A 21,989-nucleotide genomic window follows, 5' to 3' on the forward strand; every position below is an offset into this window, starting at 1 on the left:
ACGGCTGGAAAGAGTAAGTCACACTGATTCGTTGGGTCTCTGGGATTAGAGATATGGGAATGAGATAAGTTCTGTTATGAATTGACGCTATATAAATACAATTTAACTGATTCCTGCAGTATGTGTGTATCTCATAAGAATCAGAGCAATTTTTACGCAAAATGCATCAATTGGCTTCAAATTAATAGTATTAATTAGTAGGGTTAAGCGAGTACTCGGCTGAAACGAATATCCAGTACAGATAATACACTTTTTACGAGTACAAGTAATATCAGAGTAAAATGTGTCAATATCTATACTTGTAAATAAATTTGTAAAACGTTCATAAAAAACTTGTTCTGTAAATAGTTCTCTTACTCTTGTTATCAGAAAACATTGCTCTGAAGCTCAATTCTGAGGCTGTTCTGTAAATGCCGAAAAATTCAATTAATAGCCAGAGCTTTTCTTTGCTTCAATCACTGAACTCAACCTGCTTATATTTGGGACAGGTGTCTGTATGGGACAAGCCTTTAAAAACTCTTGCTCAGCAAAGTATAAATACTATCAAATTGTTTATTTAAACCAGTATGAATATTACTTGTATTGAATTCCCACAATGTGGCAGTATTAGCCAGGTAAATTAGGAGAAATGGAGACAGTCCCTGCAGAACAACTCTGCAGGGACTGCGGCCCTTTACAACTCGGGATTGCCAATTCACCATCTCTGTCCTAAACTGTACATTACTTGTATAATAATTAGGCTTTCGAATAACATATGAATTCCAAATAATTTATTTGATCTAGCCCCGAGAGAGAGCGCATCAAGAGAGAGCAAGCAAGACAGAGAGACGAACCAAGCTAGCAGACAGTGAGCAACAGACTTCACATGACAATATTCACAACTTGGATACATTTTTATGAAAAAGAGTTTTGATTATTTTGATCGATGGACCCTTATGGACTAAAGGAATATAAATAATCGAGGAATGGACACATATTATATTTATATAATTATATTTATGACAGTTTCAAAGGTAGGGAGTCACCTCTTTTTTTCGTCTCTCTTGTTTACCATGCCGGTAAATCTGAATTAATTATACTTGGGTGCTTATGGTTTCGTAAAATGAGCTGAACGATTGAATTGTGGAGAATCTAACCGATCTGACAATGTGTAGCATGTCCATATTGACAAAAGTTTATGTGTATTGGTATGCGTGATCTAAGCAGCTTAGAACTAGCTCATGGGCTTTAAGAGGTTTTATACATCCAAAGAACTATAAAAACCATACCCGGTGCCTACTCCCTGGATTTGCTTGTGCTGATTGACTGCCTGTGTACTGAACCTGTTTTTGGCAACTAAAGAATTGAACTATGATCACTCCTTATTTCTGAGTTGTGCATTTGAGTCTTTTACCAGTGTTACTCCAGACATTACACGGCCAGTATAAGGGATCGGCATCTAATTGGGACACGGCTTTTAATTGAAGTTTTACGGTAGTTTTCTAATAAATATAGGGTAACACTTTATTTGAAGGTGGGTTCATAAGACATGACATGACACCGTCATAACCATGACATGACACCTGTCATGAACATGAAGGAGTCTTTATGAAGGTTTATAACTGTTGTCATTAAGTGTCATTTGGTCAATTATGTCACTTTTGTCAATGCAAAGTTGACAGTGTTTGAGATGTCTTTGTTATGACAGGTTTACATTAACCAAGACAACATAACATAAACATGAATAAACATGCCATAGCAGGCCTAATTATCTTAATTAAACTTAAAGAATCTATTTAGCTTTATGTGTTAACATTACATTTTACTGTCATATGTGGTTGGTTTTGACATTCGCTGTCATAAGACCATTATAATGGTGTCATGAATAATCCCCTTGACCTCAAGTAAAGTGGAACCATTTGTACAGTACAGAGGTGATTTATGGAGTTTCCTGATGGACAGATAGCTTTACTTGTTGCTAAATTAACGTTAGCTAACCTATCCACATTGGTGATGGTTGAGGTGAGTTGCCCCCCTTCACTGTGAAGCACTTTGGGTATCAAGATAAAACGCTAACATTATATAAATGTAATGCATTATTATTATTAATATAACCGCTAACTGCTGCTAATTGTAACTGTTAGCTGCTGTTAGCTAAGTTAGTTAGCTCAGTTAGACCAGTGCAGCCAGCCGTGCTATTAACTAGCTGACTCTGCCCCAGGATCCAAGGCAAACCTGGCTAGAAAACCACTTCGGTACTGTATTCCCTGTCAAACTGGCCACTGTCTGTCTCAGAGGTTTGTTAACATCCAATAATTACCACTGATGCACAATCTGACAGTTCATTACATAATATATTTTAAAGATAAGATAAAATGGGGAATATAACATTGCTGTATGTATGTATGCTGCAAGTACAAAATCCATTTACTGGCTATCTTCATGCCCCTCCGAATTGGAAAAAAAATTCACGTCAATGCATTAATTCATAAAGTATGTGTGAGCACGGACATGTGCATTACTCTAAGCAGCAATGTACACTACGTGTGTGCATGAAATTGGTGTAGTCTGTACCTGTGTGCACATGGATATCTGGCGTTCATATGTGTGGATCTGGGCTAGGATCTAGTGAAATGTGTGGATTTTGTCCCCCATCACTGCCAATTGAAAGTGAATCAGTAAGGGATCTCTTAATGGTCAGTATGAACAGGAGGAATGATTACAGCAAGCAAAACCTGTTTCAATGTACATATGAAAACCTGGATTTAAGACACACTATACAAATTGTGAACCTGTCCTTTAAACTGCATGTTTAATTCCAAGTGAATGTTGGAGCCACAGTAAAAAAGCGCTACAGTTAACTCGTGAATGTAAAAATCTAAATTCACTTGTTAGTTAATGTCTTTGTGTTCAAGGATGGTTCCAGTTTATTACAACCTATTGTCCAATGTCCCAAATAATCCCTCATTGCACACAAAATGACAGGTGTCATATCGTGTGCCCTTATCAACAGGATGACAGTTTGTCAGTAGTTTCCAAAACTGTTACAAAAATGATTCATATAACCTCTATTGTTAAGGTTTAGTTAGGTTTAGGCACAAAAACTACTTGGTTAAAGTCAGGGAAATATCGTGGCCATGGTTAAAAGAAAACATGTTGACTGTCTGGTGGGACAAGAATCATTCTTGTGTGTTCTTAGCAGGCTTAGCAACATTAGCTACTGGTAAACCTATATCCAGGATTCACTTGGTTTTGTTGGAGTTGAGTTGGAGGGTGCGTAAAAGCGCCGGTGTAAGGGAAAGGACTTCTGGAGAGCTGTGTGCAGTCACTGAGGCTAAGCTAGCTGTTGATGGTCAGTAAATAACAGGAGGCTGAAGGCTTGTTAAATCACAATGTTTCATTCCCTGTTACTACATGTCTAGGGTTGTGGAGGATTTGGAGTTGTTTAAAGACACCTAATGAAGCTGAGCAGAGTAACAACATTAATACAGTCAGTAATGTATATCAATAAGTTTGATTAAATTGATTGGATGCTATGAGTGGTTCTGGTCTGGTGTTCAGACAGCTGATGTTGTTTGGGTCCTGTCTTTAGAGTGAACCAGCAGAGATCTTAAGGTATTGAATGGTTTGTGCTAAGTGCTGACTCCTTGGGACTTGAAGACTCTGGCAAGATGTTCTGACAGTACAGCCACATAAGGGAGTTCCACTGCGGTGCTTCCAGTGGTCCCTGTTGAGTCTATTTTCCTTATGAAGCACACTGTGTGTTGTGTATAGTTGTACAATACAACCAGTATCAGGTATGTGCCAAATGGCAACAGTTGACTTGTAGATGCAGAACATTTACCCAAATATACTATCATAGCGATGTGGAACATCCACACACCTTAGGTAAGGAGAGTTGTCACTGTTCTGACTCAGCAGAAATTAACTGTCTATGCATGAACACATCCTTGATGGAAATATAATGTAATGAATGTGTGTGAGACAGTGTGTGTGTGCTGAGTATCTCAGATAGGGCTGGTTGTAAGGATGGCAAAAAATAGCATAATGCAGCAAAGGGCAATAAATCCTTCAGGATTAAAAAGATTGCAGCTGTAATATAATGTATCCTCCGTAAGACTAACACCTGTCTGTTGCAGTCAATGTGTCAGCCATGTTTAATAACTAAACTAACTATTAACGCACAAACTGAAATTTGGGGTTTAGTGTCTTGCCCAAGGACATTTTGACATGTGGACTGGGTGGGAGGCCCGGATTGAACCGCCAACCCTCTAATTGGTGGATGACCGCTCTACCACCAAGCCACAGCCACCCTGACATATGCCATGTTAATAATCCTATCCATGGCATATTAGCCATATTACCTTTACTGAGAGTGTTGCCTTAAACTGGATTGATGGTTTTCAGACCCTGATTTTGACCCTTTTTTCTGGGACATTTGTTCTGTAAAAATCACTGCACACATCATGTTTCACACTTAATCATATTCTATGTGAGTATGCATCTGCACACACAACACTTTGACATCAAATGCTAGATCAATGATTTCAATCTGATCTGTAAGGCCAGTGACATTGTGGGGGTGGATCTTTCTGTCGGTGGTGTCAGAGAGAAGGATGCTGGCCAAACTACATGCCATCTTAGACAGTGTCTCCCACCCACTCCATGACGTGCTGGTCAAACAAAGGAGTACCTTCAGCGAAAGACTCATCCCCCCAAAAAGCACCACAGAGCGCCACAGGAAGTCATTCCTGCCTGTGGGGCATATTATTACATTTTATTATTATACCTTACATACTTATCAACTTCTAAATCCACTTAAACTTACTTAAACTTATTTAAGCTTTTATACTTATATCCACTTTGTACTTAATTTATCTTACCTGTATTATAGCATATTATACTTTGATTTGCTTAGTACTTCTATTCCTTCTATTCTCAAGTGTGCATTGACATGACAGTGAGCAGCTGTAACGAAAGAGTTTCCCCTCAGGGATCAATAAAGTATTTCTGATTCTGATTCTGAAAAGTAAGTTCTGAGGAATGATTTAATAGAAGGTTCAGTCAGCTAACCCAAGTTCCTCAGGCAGGGAGTTCCACAGCTGTGGGGCTCTAACAAAAAACTCCCAGTTTCCTTTTGTAATGAGGCGGGCTGTGGGAACAGTTAAAGGTGGGGTATGCGATTCTGGAGAAATCCAATACCATGACAAATACCATGATATAGAGCGAACAACAACACAGCAAGTAATGCAACTAATGTTAACCATGTTGTGGGTTAGCTTAGCTAGGTTGTGGGTTAGCAAACTGTCCCTACAGTTGCTGCTGCAAAGCTAACAGCCAGAGAGGCCGAGACAGTTTCCCAGAGCCAGCACAGCAGCTCCAGACAGCGATGCTCACAACTCTCCTGCTACTATAGCTAACATCACAACAACAGCATATCTTGGCAAACTAGAAACTAAGCTGAATGTCCGTGGGCAAGTCATTTAACCTTACCTGACACACAAATCATGGCTGGAAAAGTGTTTTGTGGCTCGGTCTGAGACTCTTTGTGTGTTTCCCATTTACAGAGCCAGGGCTGTGTACAAACACCAGAGTTCTTTTCGGAGCGCACACAGAACAGACAGCTAGCCGACTGTGCGGAGATATTCGCTGAATTTGACAAAAAGACGTATATTGGATTAAAATGCCGCATACCCCACCTTTAAAAGGCTCCTACCTGAAGAGTGCAGGCAGCAACTAGGCTCATGACGCACAAGTAAATCTGTAATGTAAATTGGAGCAAGGCCATGTAGGGCTTTAAAAGTAATTAATAAAAGTTTAAAATCAGTTCTAAACTTGTAGCAAATGTAATGTTGCAAGGATGGGTGTGATATGGTCTCTTTGAGTTTGTCAGACGAGTTCTGAATGAGCTGAAGACTGGCCTTTTGTCTGAGCCTTGAATACAGGGAATTACAATAATCCAGGCATGATGATATGAAAGTATGGATGTCTTTTTTATGGTCAGCATGAGATAAAAAATGTTTAACTTTTACAATGTTCCTAAGTTGGAGGAAGCATGACCTCAGGATTTGGACTCACTGAGCCGAAGAAGTTTTGTGACATCCAGCATTTAATGTCAGAGAGACAAGTCATGACATGAGAAAGGTTCTCCATGTCAGTCAGCAGAACATAAAGTTGCGTACAGTAACAGTAACAGTAGAAATTTATATTATGACTGTGGATTATTTGACCCAAAGGAAGCATATAAATAAAAAAACATTATAGGACCCAGAATTGACCCCTGGGGTACACCACATGAGAGGGGGTCTGGAGATGTGGATAATTCTCCCATTACAACAGAGAATGATCTGTCAGAGAGGTAAGAGTGAAACCAGGCAAGAGCAGTGTCTTTAATACCAACCCAGGTCTCAAGGCGATTAATAAGGATATCGTGGTCGACTGTATCAAATGTATAACTCAAGTCAAGCAGAACAGTTCCCAGAATCAGTGGCGAGCAGTAAATCATTGGTAACCTTAATAAGAGATGTTTCTGTGCTGTGATGGACACAGATACCTGATTGATATTGCTCAAAAATATTCTTATATTACATGTGGAAAAGTCACATCTGTAAGTTATTTATCCTAGGTCCTTATGTAGAGATATGGTTAACAGATGAGGGACAGAAACATGACTATAGTCACTTGGGAGTCACTTACTGTCCTAGAAAGGGAGCTGACCTCTTTATTTTCTCAGCCGTAGCCCACTTTATTGTCTCCTGAATCTGTTGGTTCAGGCAAGGGAGGGAACAGCTGGGTTACAGGCAGGGTTGTTACTTAGGCAACCCCTGATAGTAGCGCTTGTCTCCTTCCTGAGAGAGATACTAACTTGAATGCACTACAGATGTCCCGTTAATTCAAGCAAGACTGTAGATGAGATTTACTGTTTATCCTCCAATAGAAAGAGCACGCATATTTAGAGTAAAGATTCCTAACCTTGTAAGGGAAACATGTTAGACACTATAGTGCTAGAAAGGTATAAACATTGTGGAACAGGAAGACACCTTCAGACTTGGTTTGGGGCACTGCTCTGCGTTCACCCTGTATTGCTGATACCATTGTCTCCTTGGCCAAGCCTCATTAAACATTGCTGTGTAAGACATCCAGAGTCTCCTGAAGTCTTTTTTATCTGAGCTGACCAGCTCACAACAATTTTTCCATCAGAAGTTTCTTCAGGAGAGGTTGAACTATTGCATTTTTAAAAGTGAACGGGACAGAGCCAGTAGACAGTGAACAGTTGACAATAGCGAGAATTTGTGGGCCAACAGTCATAAAAACCTCTTTCAGAAATCTGGTGGGGATTATGTCTAATTGACAGGTGGAGGAATTTAAATGGGAGATTATCGCCTCTAATTCTAACATTGAAATTTGCTTGAGGTGAGAAAAACTGGCAGATGGTTCAGGACAGCTGAGGAGGGTACTGGACACTGGTGTGATATGGAGTCTAATATCATCTATTTTAGTTAAGAAATGATGGAGAAACTGCTCACAAATTGATGAATTGTTGCTTCCATAGAGTGTTTGAAAAATGAAAAAAAAAGCCTCAGTACAGAATCAGTCTTTAATTGTGTAGCAGCTGTGCGTTTATGTATGTGAGAGCGATCAAACAGCTTGTCAGCAGCTCTCTTTGAGATGCAGCTGACTGTTGCTGCCGGCTGGAACACACTTGTTCCATCAGCTGGATGCATTTCCACACACTGCTTTTCTCTCTGCTCCTCAGAAAGGCAGCTGCTGGTGTTTACACACACACACACACACACACACACACACACACACACACACACACACACACACACACACACACACACAGACACACACTGCTTCTATCTCTTACCTTTACAGCTACCAGCATCTTGTCCTTGGTGGGGCTCAGGTTGTAACATTCAGCCAGGAAGACCTTGCCGAAGGCTCCCTCTCCGAGCTCCCTCTTCAAAATAATGTCCCTTCGTTTAATATGCTGAACATCTGAGAGAGACAGAGACAGAGAGGGACTGAGTTATCACCCATTACAATCAGTTTTTCAAAATGCTACCACATAGCCACTTAAAAAAGCCTCCCAATATCCTTCCACAATTCTTGCATTAACTCACACTGTAAGTCTGCAGTTTGGTGGCGCCTGTTGCCCATTACCTTTAATTCCCATGAATCCTTCCACCTAACTTAAATGCTTAGTTCAACCAACTTACAAACCTCACTGTCAACAGTTTTTATTGAAACTACTTTCAACTGCCTGGACTGTGGCTCCATGTTGTGTTCTCAGAGTTACTGCTGACAAAACTGTTGACATAGAGGTCTGTGGATTATCTGGAGTAACCAGGAGACTGTATCTGGAAAGACATGTTGCAGTTGAATTTTATAAATGTCATTTTTCAATGCTTTGCATCTCGTTTTATTTTATACATTTATTGATAATCCTAACCCTGATTTGTGAGTAATTGACACATTACTAACATCCCTCTGTTATCGCAAATACAAAGTGTGGTATTCAAAAATAAAACTTGTGTTTCTGGGAACAAATGAACACTACCATTTCTGGAACCATTTCTAGCTTAAAGTGGAAGTTGTGTGACATGTTAAATTTTGATGGACTTGAACTGATCCTTTAAACATAATCTTAGCCTTGTCAAGTCTTCATACAATTTGTTTTTGCCGTTTAGCAGCATCTGGGTTTTGTTTACAATAGACAAAGTTCATTTCAAATAACAGTAACGTGCTTAAATTATATGTATTTTCAGAAGCTAGTAATAACTCATATCATACCATGATATTCCACATCAAAGAGTGTGTAATCATCTACTGCGCTACACTCATTTCTGCAAAGGGAAAGGATGGAGGGCCTGGGGGGTTATTATATAAATAATTGGGGGTGCATAAAATAATGCAGCTTTATTCAGTTGTCTTTCACACTAATTAATATCAAAAGCAGTATATTTAATTACTGTCTATCTGTGTGTGTGTGTGTGTGTGTGTGTGTGTTTGATTATCATTCTGAGGGATTGTGTGTGAGTGCGTCTGTCTGAATAACCACGGTTACATGAATATGGTCTGTATGTTCATGTCAGTGTGTCTGTGTGTGTGTGAGAGAGAGAGAGAGAGTGGAGGGGAGTCCTCTGAGTATACCTGAGCCAGTGTGTGTGTGTGTGTGTGTGTGTGTGTGTGTCTATGTGTACAATGCAGGCTAATTAGTGCAGTTACAAATAGCCAGGGTTAATGTTGTCATTAACACAGAGGAAGAGGGGGCAGTCACCTCTCAGCAATAACACACACACACAAACATCACCATACTTTGTGTACCTGTGTGCCAGCAAGTGTGTCTAACTTGTGTGTGCTAACACTACACTGTAAGAACATGCTTAAATGCACACCATCTTGTATATGGGTGAATTATCTTAAAGCGTAACTAAAACCCCAAACCACTCTTTTCAGCTGAAAACCAATGTATATGGGTATTTAGTAGTGTTGTTGCTGGATTCAGGTCCAAATCTTGACATTTTAGTGCAAAGTATTGGAATTCTACATATTGTGTCATAAATATGCATAGCAACTGCCCATGAAGATGTCATATATGTATCAATAGATTAGACTCTCATCTGTTCTGACCTTGTGGTCATTTTCAAAAAGAACACCCTGTTATAATTCACCTCAGAATATACAACTGAACCCTTTAAAATATGGTGTCTCCCTACATTCACAGCAGTTTGGCAGTCCAACAGAGTAATAAATCCTTGAAAACCTTATGTTGAAATTCATCACAAGGGTCTATCGTAGAAAAGGTTTCAGTCGTAGTCATCTGGTTTCGGCTCCCATCCGGAAGTCATTCTCAATAGAGCCGAAACGTCTTGATTCTGAAAACAGTGTCCAGATGACTACGACTGAAACCTTTTCTACGATAGAACACTCCTGGATGAATGAGGGACTACACCGTCTTATCACAAGGGTCTAAGTATCCAAAGTAATTAATCTCTTTCAATTTAGGCAGACAACCTCCTTAAGGACAGTGTATGTTAAAGGGTTGAAGACACACATTTCTTTTCTCTGCTGCCTCTTCTTGCATTGTTATTTGAAATCAGAACCAAAACCTTATAAATAACGCTGTTTTAATATAAAAACTGAAATGCCAGACACTTTAAATCATTTAAACTGACATGTACAGTAATGTATCAGACTTGCCAACAACCCAAAAGTTCATATGTCCATTAACTGCAATTTGTACAAGAAAAACACAAACATACTGAAAGTGATGGCTCTATTTTTGGTTAATTCTAAGGTTTGTTCGGGTTTCATTTGCTTTGATGTTAAGAGTCCTTAAGGGCCACAATATTCCATACATACATAACCAAAATGACTGAATTACTTGTCTGGTAAATGGACTGTACTTGTAAGGCGCCTCTATAATCTTCTGACTACTCAAAGCGCTTCCCACTACATATCACATTCATACACTGATGACAGGTGCCAACTGCTCATCAGTTCAAAGAAACTAACTAATCATTCACACACACACTGAAGGCACTCCTCAGGAGCAATTTGGGAACCAGTGTCTTGCCCAAGGACACTTCGACAAGTGGGCTGGGGGAAGTCGGTATTGAACCGCCGCCCTTCTGATTGGTGGACGACACACTCCACTACCAAGCCACAGCTACCCAAAGACACGGTAAAAAAGACATGTATTTGAACTAATAAATGATTAAATGATTAAAAACAAAAAAATATGCCTAATAGCTTTTTTTGGCTGCTGATTGAAAGCAGAAAATAAGCCTTCAGTAGTCCAGAGAGGCCCAAATTAATCCAAAACACTTAATAGTCCATAATAAGGTTAGGACTTGGCTTTGGGTAATGCATTTTTCTGCTACACTCCCATATGATAAAATCACTAAAATGTATTGATTGGTCTGGGTCTCGAGACGAACAACAAACTATATTCAGCTCAGGTCCCTGCAGGACAACAGCAGTAGTGTGTTTTATGAGTCTGGGGTCTAGAGGGACAGATCATTTGGGGCATTTGTCACTTTTTTTTTACAACAAATTCAAAAGATATGAACCAGTTAGCCCTTGTTGCATTCGAATAAGATGTCTGAGCATGTAAACATTTCAAATGATCTTGCAGGATGGATGGAAGACATGGAAAAGGACAGGAGAGAGGGTTAATAACTGTACTTACCAACACAGCTTATGTAATGAAATAATTGCCCTGGGAGGTGCTGGCATTCAGGCTTCACAGACCTCAGAACTCTATATGAATAATTGCTGATGAAAAAGTGGGAACCTTGATGCATAGCGTTTTAATATTTATCGTCCGTGCTACTTTGCGGTATGTCTTACAACTAAAACTTTAATGCTTGGTCACTGACGGGTGGTGATTATTGGTCTTTAAAGAGTCCGTTTTAGTGGTTAACTGTTCCTTAACCCCCAGAGAGACATGTATGTTATGAGGTAAACACAGATTCTGGCAAAATGGAATGAAGCTTCAAACTATGATGCAAACACTAAAGGCAATACAGTTGTTGTTCTCTGTAGTAGCCAGACTGAAAGTCTTTGTCCTCAGAGACTGAAATATTCATTACACCACAAAACAAAAGTGTTAAAAAGGACAAACTACACCATGATTATTTTTAATAAACTACATGGCAAAAGTTTGTGGATCCCCAAAACTTGCACCCACATGTGATTGCTGAAAATGTCATCCCAACACCATGGGCATTCATTTGCTGCTGTTACAGCCTCAATGTTTCTGGGAAGGCTTTTTCACCAGATTTTGGAAACACACCTCGGAAACACAGCCATCATCTTCAATTTGTTTAGTAATTCAAATTGGTCTTTTGTTGACCTCATTGATGACTATATTCACCCGGTTGCAGAAGTAATCGACTAATCAGAGCTTTGTAGGTGGGATTAGGAATGGTAATGTCATCTTCCTAAATAGCTAGTTAGCTACATCCATGAAAAATTGCCAGGGAAAGTTTGTCACAGAAATGGAAATGATGGGTGCAGCTGTTTAGGTTGTTGTACATCAACTTACAGAAACTCTTAAATCAATATATTTCTTCGATTGTCATGACAAACATTAACTGCTCCTGGCAACCGTTACGTAAACTTCCTTGTTGGTTGAAAATTATCTGTGAGCTGGATACTATTGATCAGTTGCAGCAAAATAAAACAAAAAACCTCCCCCTCCCAACAAGAAATCAGTTAACATGAAAACAATGTCAGGCTGAATGAATGAAGCTAAAATGAAATGACAATTCAGTCTCATTATTAGGCCAGGTATTTGATCCCATTCAGACACAGATAAGACCTGGCTCACAGTCGGTGTTCCAGTTCATCCAAAGGTGTTGGATGGGGTTGAGGTCAGGGATCTGTGTATGCCAGTCAAGTTTTTCCACAGCAAACTGTAAACAGCACTTCTTTATGGAGCTGGCTTTGTGCTACAAACTGTTGACACAAAGTTGGAAGCATACTATTGTCTTAAATATTATTTTATAACCTGATTTAAAGATCCCTTAAGGCCTTGATGTAATCCAAACAGACACAGACAGTGGGGAGGATTGCAGACATGTACGCAGTTATGTTTAACTACACTAGGTGTTCACACGTGCAGTTGGCTTGGTTATAGAATCTGGACTGCTTGCAGACGGCACAGAGGTCTGCAAGGACCCTCCCCAACTATGTAGACATGGCACATGATGAACTAAGGTGTCTAGCCCAAACCATGAAAAACAGCCCTTGCGTGTCCACATACATTTTAGCCATATAGTTTATTAGAACTTTAACAGTAGTGGGGCTCAAACTGTAACATTGTTCTGAGAGTGATGTTTAAGGAATGACCATGGTGTCATTAAAATGTTTTTTATCCATGAATAAAATGGATATCTTCTTGTTAGATTGATATTGTATGTACAAAATTAACATGTTTTGGGGTGGCACTAGAGAAAAGCTCATGTAGTGTCCAGAATTGAGAGGGTTCATCCTTTGGAGAGCATGAACATGCTCAATATATTTAATGGCAATCTCCTGATTAAATTTTGATATTTCTTGTGTACAGCTATTGTTGCCTTATGGTTGCACAAGATGAAAGGTCTGGGGTCACCATAATCATTAGCATGGATTTGGGTTTAGGATTAGGATTAGGATTCTGGAGAACTGGAAGTGGGAATGTGCTCAAGCCCATCACAGTATGCATGAAACCGAACCTGAAACTGCTTTCAGCTCTTGCTTAAAGATTTTGTGATGTGACCTTTAACTTTTAACAGTCTGCCAAAGTCTTCCCAGCTGTAGCTTGTACTAATTGTACTGTATTCTAGTTGGCAGTGATGTGTGCATGGCATGAATGGCTTTAGCACAGTGGGGGGGCACATAAACATGCACATATACAGTAAAATACACACAAAACCGCATACAAGGAGGTATATACATGTACAGCAGCAAAGACACACAAGGTACAATACAGTACAATTAGTACAAGCTACAGCTGGGAACACGTCTTTCACTGTACACTCACCCACAAACACCCACACAAAGGTTAGCTGAATGAGTTGACCGTTCCGCCACTGGGTTGCAATTAGCAAGACTGTAATGAGCTCTGGGACTCTCATCATCCAGCATATAGCTGCAGAGGCTCTGAAGAAGGAGATGACAGCAGGGCAAACGAAACTACAAAAGGACCTTTCAATCATTTCAATAACACTTGAAGTGGTGATTTTAACGCATTTTAAGCACATAATGACAAATGGAGATTATTTTAATCACATAGAAGAAACATTCAAAAACTTCATAATGCTTTATAGCACAGCTGTGTAGTTAATGGACTGATATTATTCGAATATGATTGTAACGCTTTGCTGAATTTAATGTGAATAAAAAAAATATTGTGCCAATTATAGGTAGATTTGAAATAGCTCTATTTACATTTGTTGGCATTAAAAAAATACAAAACCAGATTGGAGGCTCCTGGAAAATGAACTACACTTCAATTAATGGCCCAGGCTTTTATTCGCTTCAATCACTGAACTCAACCTGCCTATATATGGGACAGGCCTTTAATTCCTTTCACACAAAAATCTTGCTCAGCAAAGATGGGAAATACTATCAAATTGTTTATTTAAATAGTATAGTAATAGTATGAATATTACTTGTAAAAAAATCAGGCGACTGAATAACGTATCAATTACGAATCATTCATTTGATCTAGCTCCAAGAGACTGCTCATCTAGGCCAACCTCATGCAAACAGAGATAGTGAGAGAGAGAGAGAGAGAGAGAGAGAGAGAGAGAGAGAGAGAGAGAGAGAGAGAGAGAGAGAGAGAGAGAGAGAGAGAGAGAGAGCAAAATACCGGTAGCCTATCTTAGAAAGGTTGAAAGCCGAAGGTTACAGTAGTGACAGTAGCAAAACTCCATTTTGCACGTTTACATACTGTTGTGAAAACTGTTTACGCTCAAAACCTAACATAACTAAAAAATGTAATGCATAAACTTCTAATTGGGACACTGAGCGCCTATTTTCATTCCTTTATGACTTCTGTGAAAGACATGTGCCAGGTGAGGAAAGGGAGCAGATGAGGCAGAATACAGAATGTTTTTTTTTATTTTTCTCATTTGACTGCTATCTATGATGCAAATCCTCCTTCTACAAACCTTAATCCATCACAATATCATACCAGGCCTCTGACTCCAACTCAGTGAGTGCTGTTGAGAAGTTGGAGACAATATGCTAAAGTCATACATTGCCTTACTGACTAGCAGCAACTAATGTTAGCTGGATAACTTGTATATCTTTGGAGAAGCTCTGTTAGGTACTAATGCTCATGACCTTTTGACAATGTAGCCCCCTGCCCCCCCAAACCCCTCTACCACACCCCTCTCAGGAGGGAGACAAAGCAGACAAACGAAATTCCTGTGATCCAAAGAATTCAGACATCACTGGCATGTACTGATTTCATTGTACTATTTCATTTTGCTATTATAAGTATATGAATAACACTGTTACTTATTCCAAAATGGGTAATTCTGCTTATTCGTAAAATATGTGTCACATCCTTCAGCAACTTAGTAGATCAAGTTCTTACCATGGGAGAATCAAACTAGTAACAAACCTTATTATTTTTCTAGAAAAGAAGTTGAAACAAAGACAATAACTAGTACAAGATAGAGCTAGAGTGGGAGTGGAGTAAAGTTTCACACCAGGCACACCAAACACCCCCACCCCTTTTTACGGAAGATTACAAAACAAGAGGAAGCCTCTTGACCGGGTCGACAACCAACCATGTGGGGTTGTTGTGTGATCAGAGACAGTTCAGAGCGTCTTTAGTGCGATTTGACAGCGCGGATTACAAAGAGGAGGAAGAGAGAAAATAGCGAGGGGCGCAGAGAAGAGACAGGCCAGAGTGTGTCTATTGTAAAACCGAAAGCATAACGTTACAGTCTCTGCATCCAGTCCACAGAGCGGACCCAACACAAGCTATATGAAGGCTAGTAAAGAATGTAGGCTACGTTAATTATGGCTATATGTAATGGATAGTTAACATAAATCAATATGGTGGCTAGTTGTGATGTCCCTAAGTTAGCTGGGGACTTTTTTCTAAAAAGGAAACCAATTAGTTGTTCATTTTAAGGGACCTGTCTTATTTTCTCTTTTGCATATTTACTATTGCTCTTTAATAAAGCAAAAGTATTTCTTATCCGATTAATTGAAGGAATAATCGGTAGAATATTCGATTACTAAAATAATTGATAGCTGCAGCCCTAGCTGCAAAATTTTAGAACTCAGTCATCACAAGGCCAAGCGGTTGTGAATACCACCTCATCACCCTATGGCCCGCTGAGAGCGAGAGGAATGGAGACAGCCGACTCAAGCCAACGTCGCCACACTGGACCGACAGCACGTTCGAAAACGCCCAAGCCCCTCCGAGCTCCACATGGGACAGAGAGACACAAGATACCCTGCTGGACCGAACGCCTTTGTATAGGCCTCAGAGCGTCTCACAGAGAAACAGCACTGCTTCTCCTTCCCCCTCCAGAGCAAAGTATACACGGCTCAGCTACAATTCAGGTGAACAAAAATGCTTTTCCTGATATTGGGGTTGATGCTTTAGCTTAAGAGGAATAAAGAAACATAGATCAAAATTAGGATCTCCCGTCAACATAGGTATAAATTACTTTAGGTGATTAATAATTCCAAATAATAATTCCCAACAATTTGTCTTTCGAAAACTCTGCTGAACAGTGCTTAAATGTTATCCACTTATCTTATTTCACTAGTAAATATTAGTGGTTATAGTGGTTTCCTGTGTTTACACAAGTTAATACCGCTTGCCAAAATGATCATTCACTGGATCATCTGGTAACAAATGGTTCTCATTTTATTTATTAATGATTCATCGCTGTGTTCATATCATTCATTCATGGTTGCATTTATCCATTCATTTGTGTGTCTAGTAGTTATTAATTTATTGTCAGTTATTGTAGTCAGTAGCTTACTCTGTGTGTAGTTAGTAGTTTAATAAACATTTCATTTATAAAGAACGTGGTTTGTGCGTATGAAGTATTCCGGTCACTGTACACGACACAAGCACTCTGTAGCAACTTCAGATCGACACTAAATTGATTAATTGGCTATCGATTTTCCCTTTGTGCAGGGATGGTGCCCCGAGGTGAATTTAACGTGAGTTAAATTCTGTTATTTTAGTAAGTGTAAATCTGCTCCATTCTCTTACTAAATTAAAGGTAATTCGCTAAGACCAGTTTAATGCATTTAAGACTCTCTGGTGTCACAGAGCTCATGAAGAAAGAAATGATTATTAGTTGAGACTGCAATTGAACCTCATATGGGCCCTGCAACAGTTTGAGGTGTATGTAGGATCAGGTCTAGCAGTCTACACAGACCACAACCATGTCATGTTTTTGCATTCTCTTACTGTTATGGTTTGAGGCTTGGAGTGTAGTTATTTCCTGTTCTATTTTGTAAGTGTTTTGCCTCATGTGTCTTGTTGTAGTTTTACTTCCTGTCTTTGTTTGCTTTTCCCACCAGTTTTGATTGTTTGCCCTGCTCTGATTAGATTAAAGATTAAGTAGATTTAAGTCTGTGTGCTTCCTTTGTGTCAGTTCGTCATTGTCTACTTGTCAAACGTCCCGGCCTTTCTTTCCCAGTTTGTTGGATTTACTGAGAACTACCAGTTTGTTTCTTTTGAACCTCACTTTTGAAAATGTTGGATTTTGGATTAATGCTTACCCCCTTACCCAAAGACTTTTTGCCTCTGTTGGCCTGTCAGACTACCCATGTAAGCCCTTTTCTTTAATAAATCATTGATCTGCACCTGCTCTTCCTCCTAGTCTGCGTTTGGGTCCTATTCCCTTGTGTTCCCTATTTCCTTGCTTGGCGAATTGCAACACTGACATTGCCTTTGTCTTTGTTATTACAAGCATATGACCTTGGCAATTGTAATATTAAAGGAACAGCCAATGTCACTTTGCTGTGTTGATCCCTGGATTTACTGTACTGTACATATCGTACTGCCTCGATTTGACCTGCTCAGTCCATGGCTTGGGAACCAGAGGGTTGCAGGTTGCAAGTCCAGTTTGGACCAGTCAGTACAGAGTGTGGACCGGTAGTTGGAGAGATGCCAGTTCACCTCCTGGACACTACTGATGTGCCCTTGAGCAAGGCACCGAACCCCAAACTGCTCGGAGCGCCATTCTATGAGAGTGAAAATCTTTAATTTCGCCTAGATAAAGTATGCCTTCCTTCCTTCCTTCCTTCGTTTCACTACGTTTGAATGAACTGCCAAAATACACAGAGTAGGACACAAACACCCCCTTTATCTTTTTTTTTTTCACTTTCTGTACTGGGGAAAACATCTGCACTCAATGCTGACATGTATACAGTACGTTCAAGCAAATCGCTTCCGTGGATTCATAGATGTTCGCGTAAGTTTAATAGCAGTTCCGTCTAATGTTTATGTGTACATATGTACTATCTCAGTTTTTTGGGGGATCCAATTTTGCACCACAAATTAATTGCACCTGAGATCGGTTGGAAGTCGATTGAGGTTTTTTCAAGAGGTCTGAATGACAAACTTCACACCAGCCAACACAAAGGTTTGATTGAGCCAAACCAAACAGGTGTGAAATTGCACTTACTGTAAGCTTTACTGTGCTGAAGTGAAAAGAAAGGTACACTACTGGGTGTATAGATCCAATTCAAAAGGCTTTTTTTTGGATGACACAGATGCTGGGAAACAGGCCAGCATCTGTTTCCCTTATCCTATTGAGGATGTTCTCAGTGTCATCTTGCAGCAGGAAACACAACTTTTTGAGGGATGGTGACATAAAATATGAGTAAAAATCTGTTGTACCAATCTCCTTTCAAAAATTCTGGGCATTTTTTTAGAAAAAAATCAGTGAAAACTAAAAATGATCCACAAATATACTACATATTACAACACCTGCACAGTGTGTGGGTCCATCTAGAGGTCTGGACTTACAGGTGGTGGGTTTGTTACAGTTGTGTCCATGTCTGAAGTACTGTGGGTTCTCTATGACAGGGATCCTGGTCATTCCTATCACCACAGCGTCCGGCCCAGCATCCAGCGTACAGGGGCTGATAATCCCATGGTTCACATGATGAAGGGGGCTGGCAGAGTCTTCCTCACCACTTATCACTGCTACTGGTCCTAGAAAGACAGAGAGAGGCAATATGTACTGGATGAATACCTTACCACTGTCAGAGACACAGACTGAACACCTGTAGGTGAAGCAAAAGCCAAAACTTGAGGAAACTTATGGAATTGGATGGTACCTAGCAAAATATTCATAATTCATTAATTTTTCTTCCTACAAATCTGTTCTGTAATTGAAAAAGAGGGATGGAAGGGCTATGCAGGGGAGGAATGGCAGAGGGAGAGGGAAACAGAAATAAGAAGAGTTTGATCTTAGTTTAGGACTGACAGTCAATCAGTTGCAATATCATCAATCAGCAAACCAGCATCCAAGCAGCTATTTAATCAGCTGGTCAGCCAATCATCCTCACAACCAGAACCTCAGTCACCCAGTCAGTAAATCATGCTTTCACTAATGCAGTCAATTGTTCAGTCAGTGAGTCAGCAAGGCTGCTGGGTAGTTAGTCATCTCTTCCATCGATCAGCCAGTCAACTAATCATGATCATATTTAGAACCTACCAGATATTTGTATCATTAACAAGAAGATTTTAATCAGAATCCAACACAAGATGAGAAATACCATTATGTCATTCAAACTAATTCATCTATAGAGTAACAGTTTGTATCTAAAATTTGCCGTTTCACTCTTTGAAAACATATTAGAGTGTAGAATAAGACACTCCATGATAGTAAGTAGATTAATCAGGAGAAAATGCAGGAGATGACTGAAGTATGAACAGCTCTCTTGTTACTGGCGGCTGTGTTCCTGACTATTATAAACAAGCCAGTAGTGTCTGTACTTAGTTCAGTAATTTGATGTAGATGGTGATTTTTTGGTGGGGCCAGAAGAGGGGTTACAAAAGTTTGAAGCAGCTAAAAACAAGCTTAAGACAAAAGTATGGGGTACAGGCAGAAAAAGGTACAGAAGTTGAGGCAGAGGATTGGGAAAGAGGACAAGGACTAGAGATACAGAAGGCTTAGAAGTAGAAAAAGTTGTTTAGATGGAAATTCTTTGTATACAACCAGGGTTTTATTTTCATAGTTTTGGTCAATATTCTTATCAGTTAGTGTCCTGCATCCCCAGGTCTCAGCAATGAAGTTGTGTGAGTTAGGTGTTATCTTATTCATAGGAAGAATGGCAAAAACTACAAAAATCAGAATTTGCCTTTAAAAGGAGTGGAGGACTTTTAGAGGTGGAGAGTTAGGTGTTGAGAAAGAGTTTGGAGAAACTTTTGAGGTAGATTCAGAGATTTACAGGTGGAGAAAGAGCTATAGTGGTACGTCAGTGGTTTAAGATGCAGCGATTGAGGTTCAGAGATAGAGGTGGATTAAAGGTAAAGGAGGTTTCAAAGGAAGAGTAGTAGTTTAGAGGACTGGGGGAGGGGAGGGAACAGATGTGTTGAAAAGACGATTTCTGCAGGGCTTGGTGGTTTCAAACACTCGCCACCAAACACACACACACACACACTAAATTACTGTGTGTAAAATACTGCATGCTTTGCAATTTTGACAAAACATAGCACAAAAATCATTCACACCTATTCATGAAACAGCAAGATCTGCTGTTAAACACACTGCAGTGTTATCAAAGCACACAGTCACAACCAAACACCGAGAATATCATGTCAGTTCTCAAGACAGTAAATAAATGAGAAAGCAGCACCAATACAAGATGTCCAAGAAGTCCTGAATTACAGGGATACGTAACATCATTGATGATTTGTCATGTTGGAGAATTATTCCTAATTTCTCTTGAGGCTTCTTGTTTTCAACTCCCACTCATAACGTGATGCTCATCTTACTAAAGAGTGAGAGGCTGTTCAGTAGTTCCTGATCTTTCAAAAAGGGTCCAACTGTGGACTTTATGTACTGTATGGGAACCTCAGGTCTGCAAGCCAATGGGATGAGATACTGTACAGTGCATCACTTCAGTTAGCTGTCTTTTTAAAATTTGTATTTAACCAGATTTTAAAATGCTCACATTTCTCTGCTCAAGACCTTAAGCGGTGTTAGGTGTGAAAGAAATGCTCAGCTACTTGCTCAGCTGTCTTGTCGTTAGTGTCAGTGTTGTTCCAGTACATATGTTTCAGTATTTTTAAACTCCTTCCTGCTCAAGATAAAAATGTAATGGTGAGGTTACTACAAGCTAATCTTTAACCACACATTAACTGACAAACGTTCAAACGTTAGAGTTAAGTTAGATCCCGCTCTATTTTTTCCACACCTTGATAATGTTATAATGCTAATGTTAGCTGCAACTATCTTTAGAAAAGACTGAAGATACACAGATGTCATAGCCTCTCATTCTGAGCAAAAAGGAACTGAACTGTAAAAGTAGGCCTATTTGCTTTTACACTTGTGGCACCTCATGCCTGGACACCCTACTCTCCTCCCATTGGCTCACAGATCTGGGTTTCCCCAGACATAGGATCTGTATTTAGACCCTCTTGGATCTTTCAGACCAGTAATGGAGAAAAATACAATGCAAAAATATTGAGTATTTATTAGAGAAAAGTGTAACTTGATTAGAATAAATGGGACTAAAATTTTCCTGTTTTTGATTGCACCGTATCTGCATCTGCATATTCTAGAGGGGAATATATGTATGCAAGGGAATCATTTTCACTTTGAATGTAGGGGACCCATCAAAATTATATCCTTTATATTAAAATAATTATACTATTTTGTACTTTTAGTCAGTAGGCGATTTGTTTATTTTTAACAGGGGGGATGGCCCCATAATGGGAGCACTGAACCCCCCCCTCCCACCACCACCAGCTGGAGGGCTCCTTTGTGCCTTTCTCTCAGAAGGTAACCTATCTTTTGCTGATTTTTAGGGGCATTTACTGAACTCCAAAATAATGTATTATTATTACGTTATATTGTCAAATAAACATTCAATTTGCGGCACAAAGATTTGTTTTTTATTTGAAAAAAAAAACAAGTGCACAATTTCTGACCTGGCCTCTGTCATGCTGCTGCTGCACTTTCTCTTTCCCCCACATCTGCTATAGAGAATTTCGATAAATTGTTGAGAATTATTACATTTTGACGGAGCGTTTCTATTTTAACCGGCCTTTACAGCACTGGTTTAACAGCCTGCGAGTCGAGACACAGGGAGAGGTCCAAAGCAATAAGACCTGTGCTAAACTGCTGCCAGGTCCACTAAGATTGTACTCCCCCTATTATCTTCATGGGTCAGTTCGGTCCTGTTATAACAGAAGCAACATCTCACTTCTCATTATATATTCAACCCTCTATTTGTTTTCATCTAAACCCAGTACGCTATTTGAGGGGGATGAGGGAGGATGTCATCCCCATTGT

General features: G+C 39.6%; 1 protein-coding gene across 1 annotated transcript in view; it reads right to left on the bottom strand.

Annotated features, from left to right (window-relative positions):
* The window catches only part of ntrk3a (neurotrophic tyrosine kinase, receptor, type 3a), a 286,883-nt gene that overhangs the window by 44,484 nt on the left and 220,410 nt on the right, over positions 1-21,989 (bottom strand). Inside the window, exons 13-14 of the mRNA XM_044193839.1 lie at positions 18,491-18,679; positions 7,850-7,980 (exon numbers count right to left, since the gene is read on the bottom strand). Of these exons, the coding sequence (XP_044049774.1) occupies positions 7,850-7,980; positions 18,491-18,679 (320 nt within the window). The remainder of the gene's footprint in view (positions 1-7,849; positions 7,981-18,490; positions 18,680-21,989) is intronic.

The sequence above is a fragment of the Siniperca chuatsi genome, linkage group LG4, assembly GCF_020085105.1.
Source record: "Siniperca chuatsi isolate FFG_IHB_CAS linkage group LG4, ASM2008510v1, whole genome shotgun sequence".
Taxonomy (NCBI): domain Eukaryota; kingdom Metazoa; phylum Chordata; class Actinopteri; order Centrarchiformes; family Sinipercidae; genus Siniperca; species Siniperca chuatsi.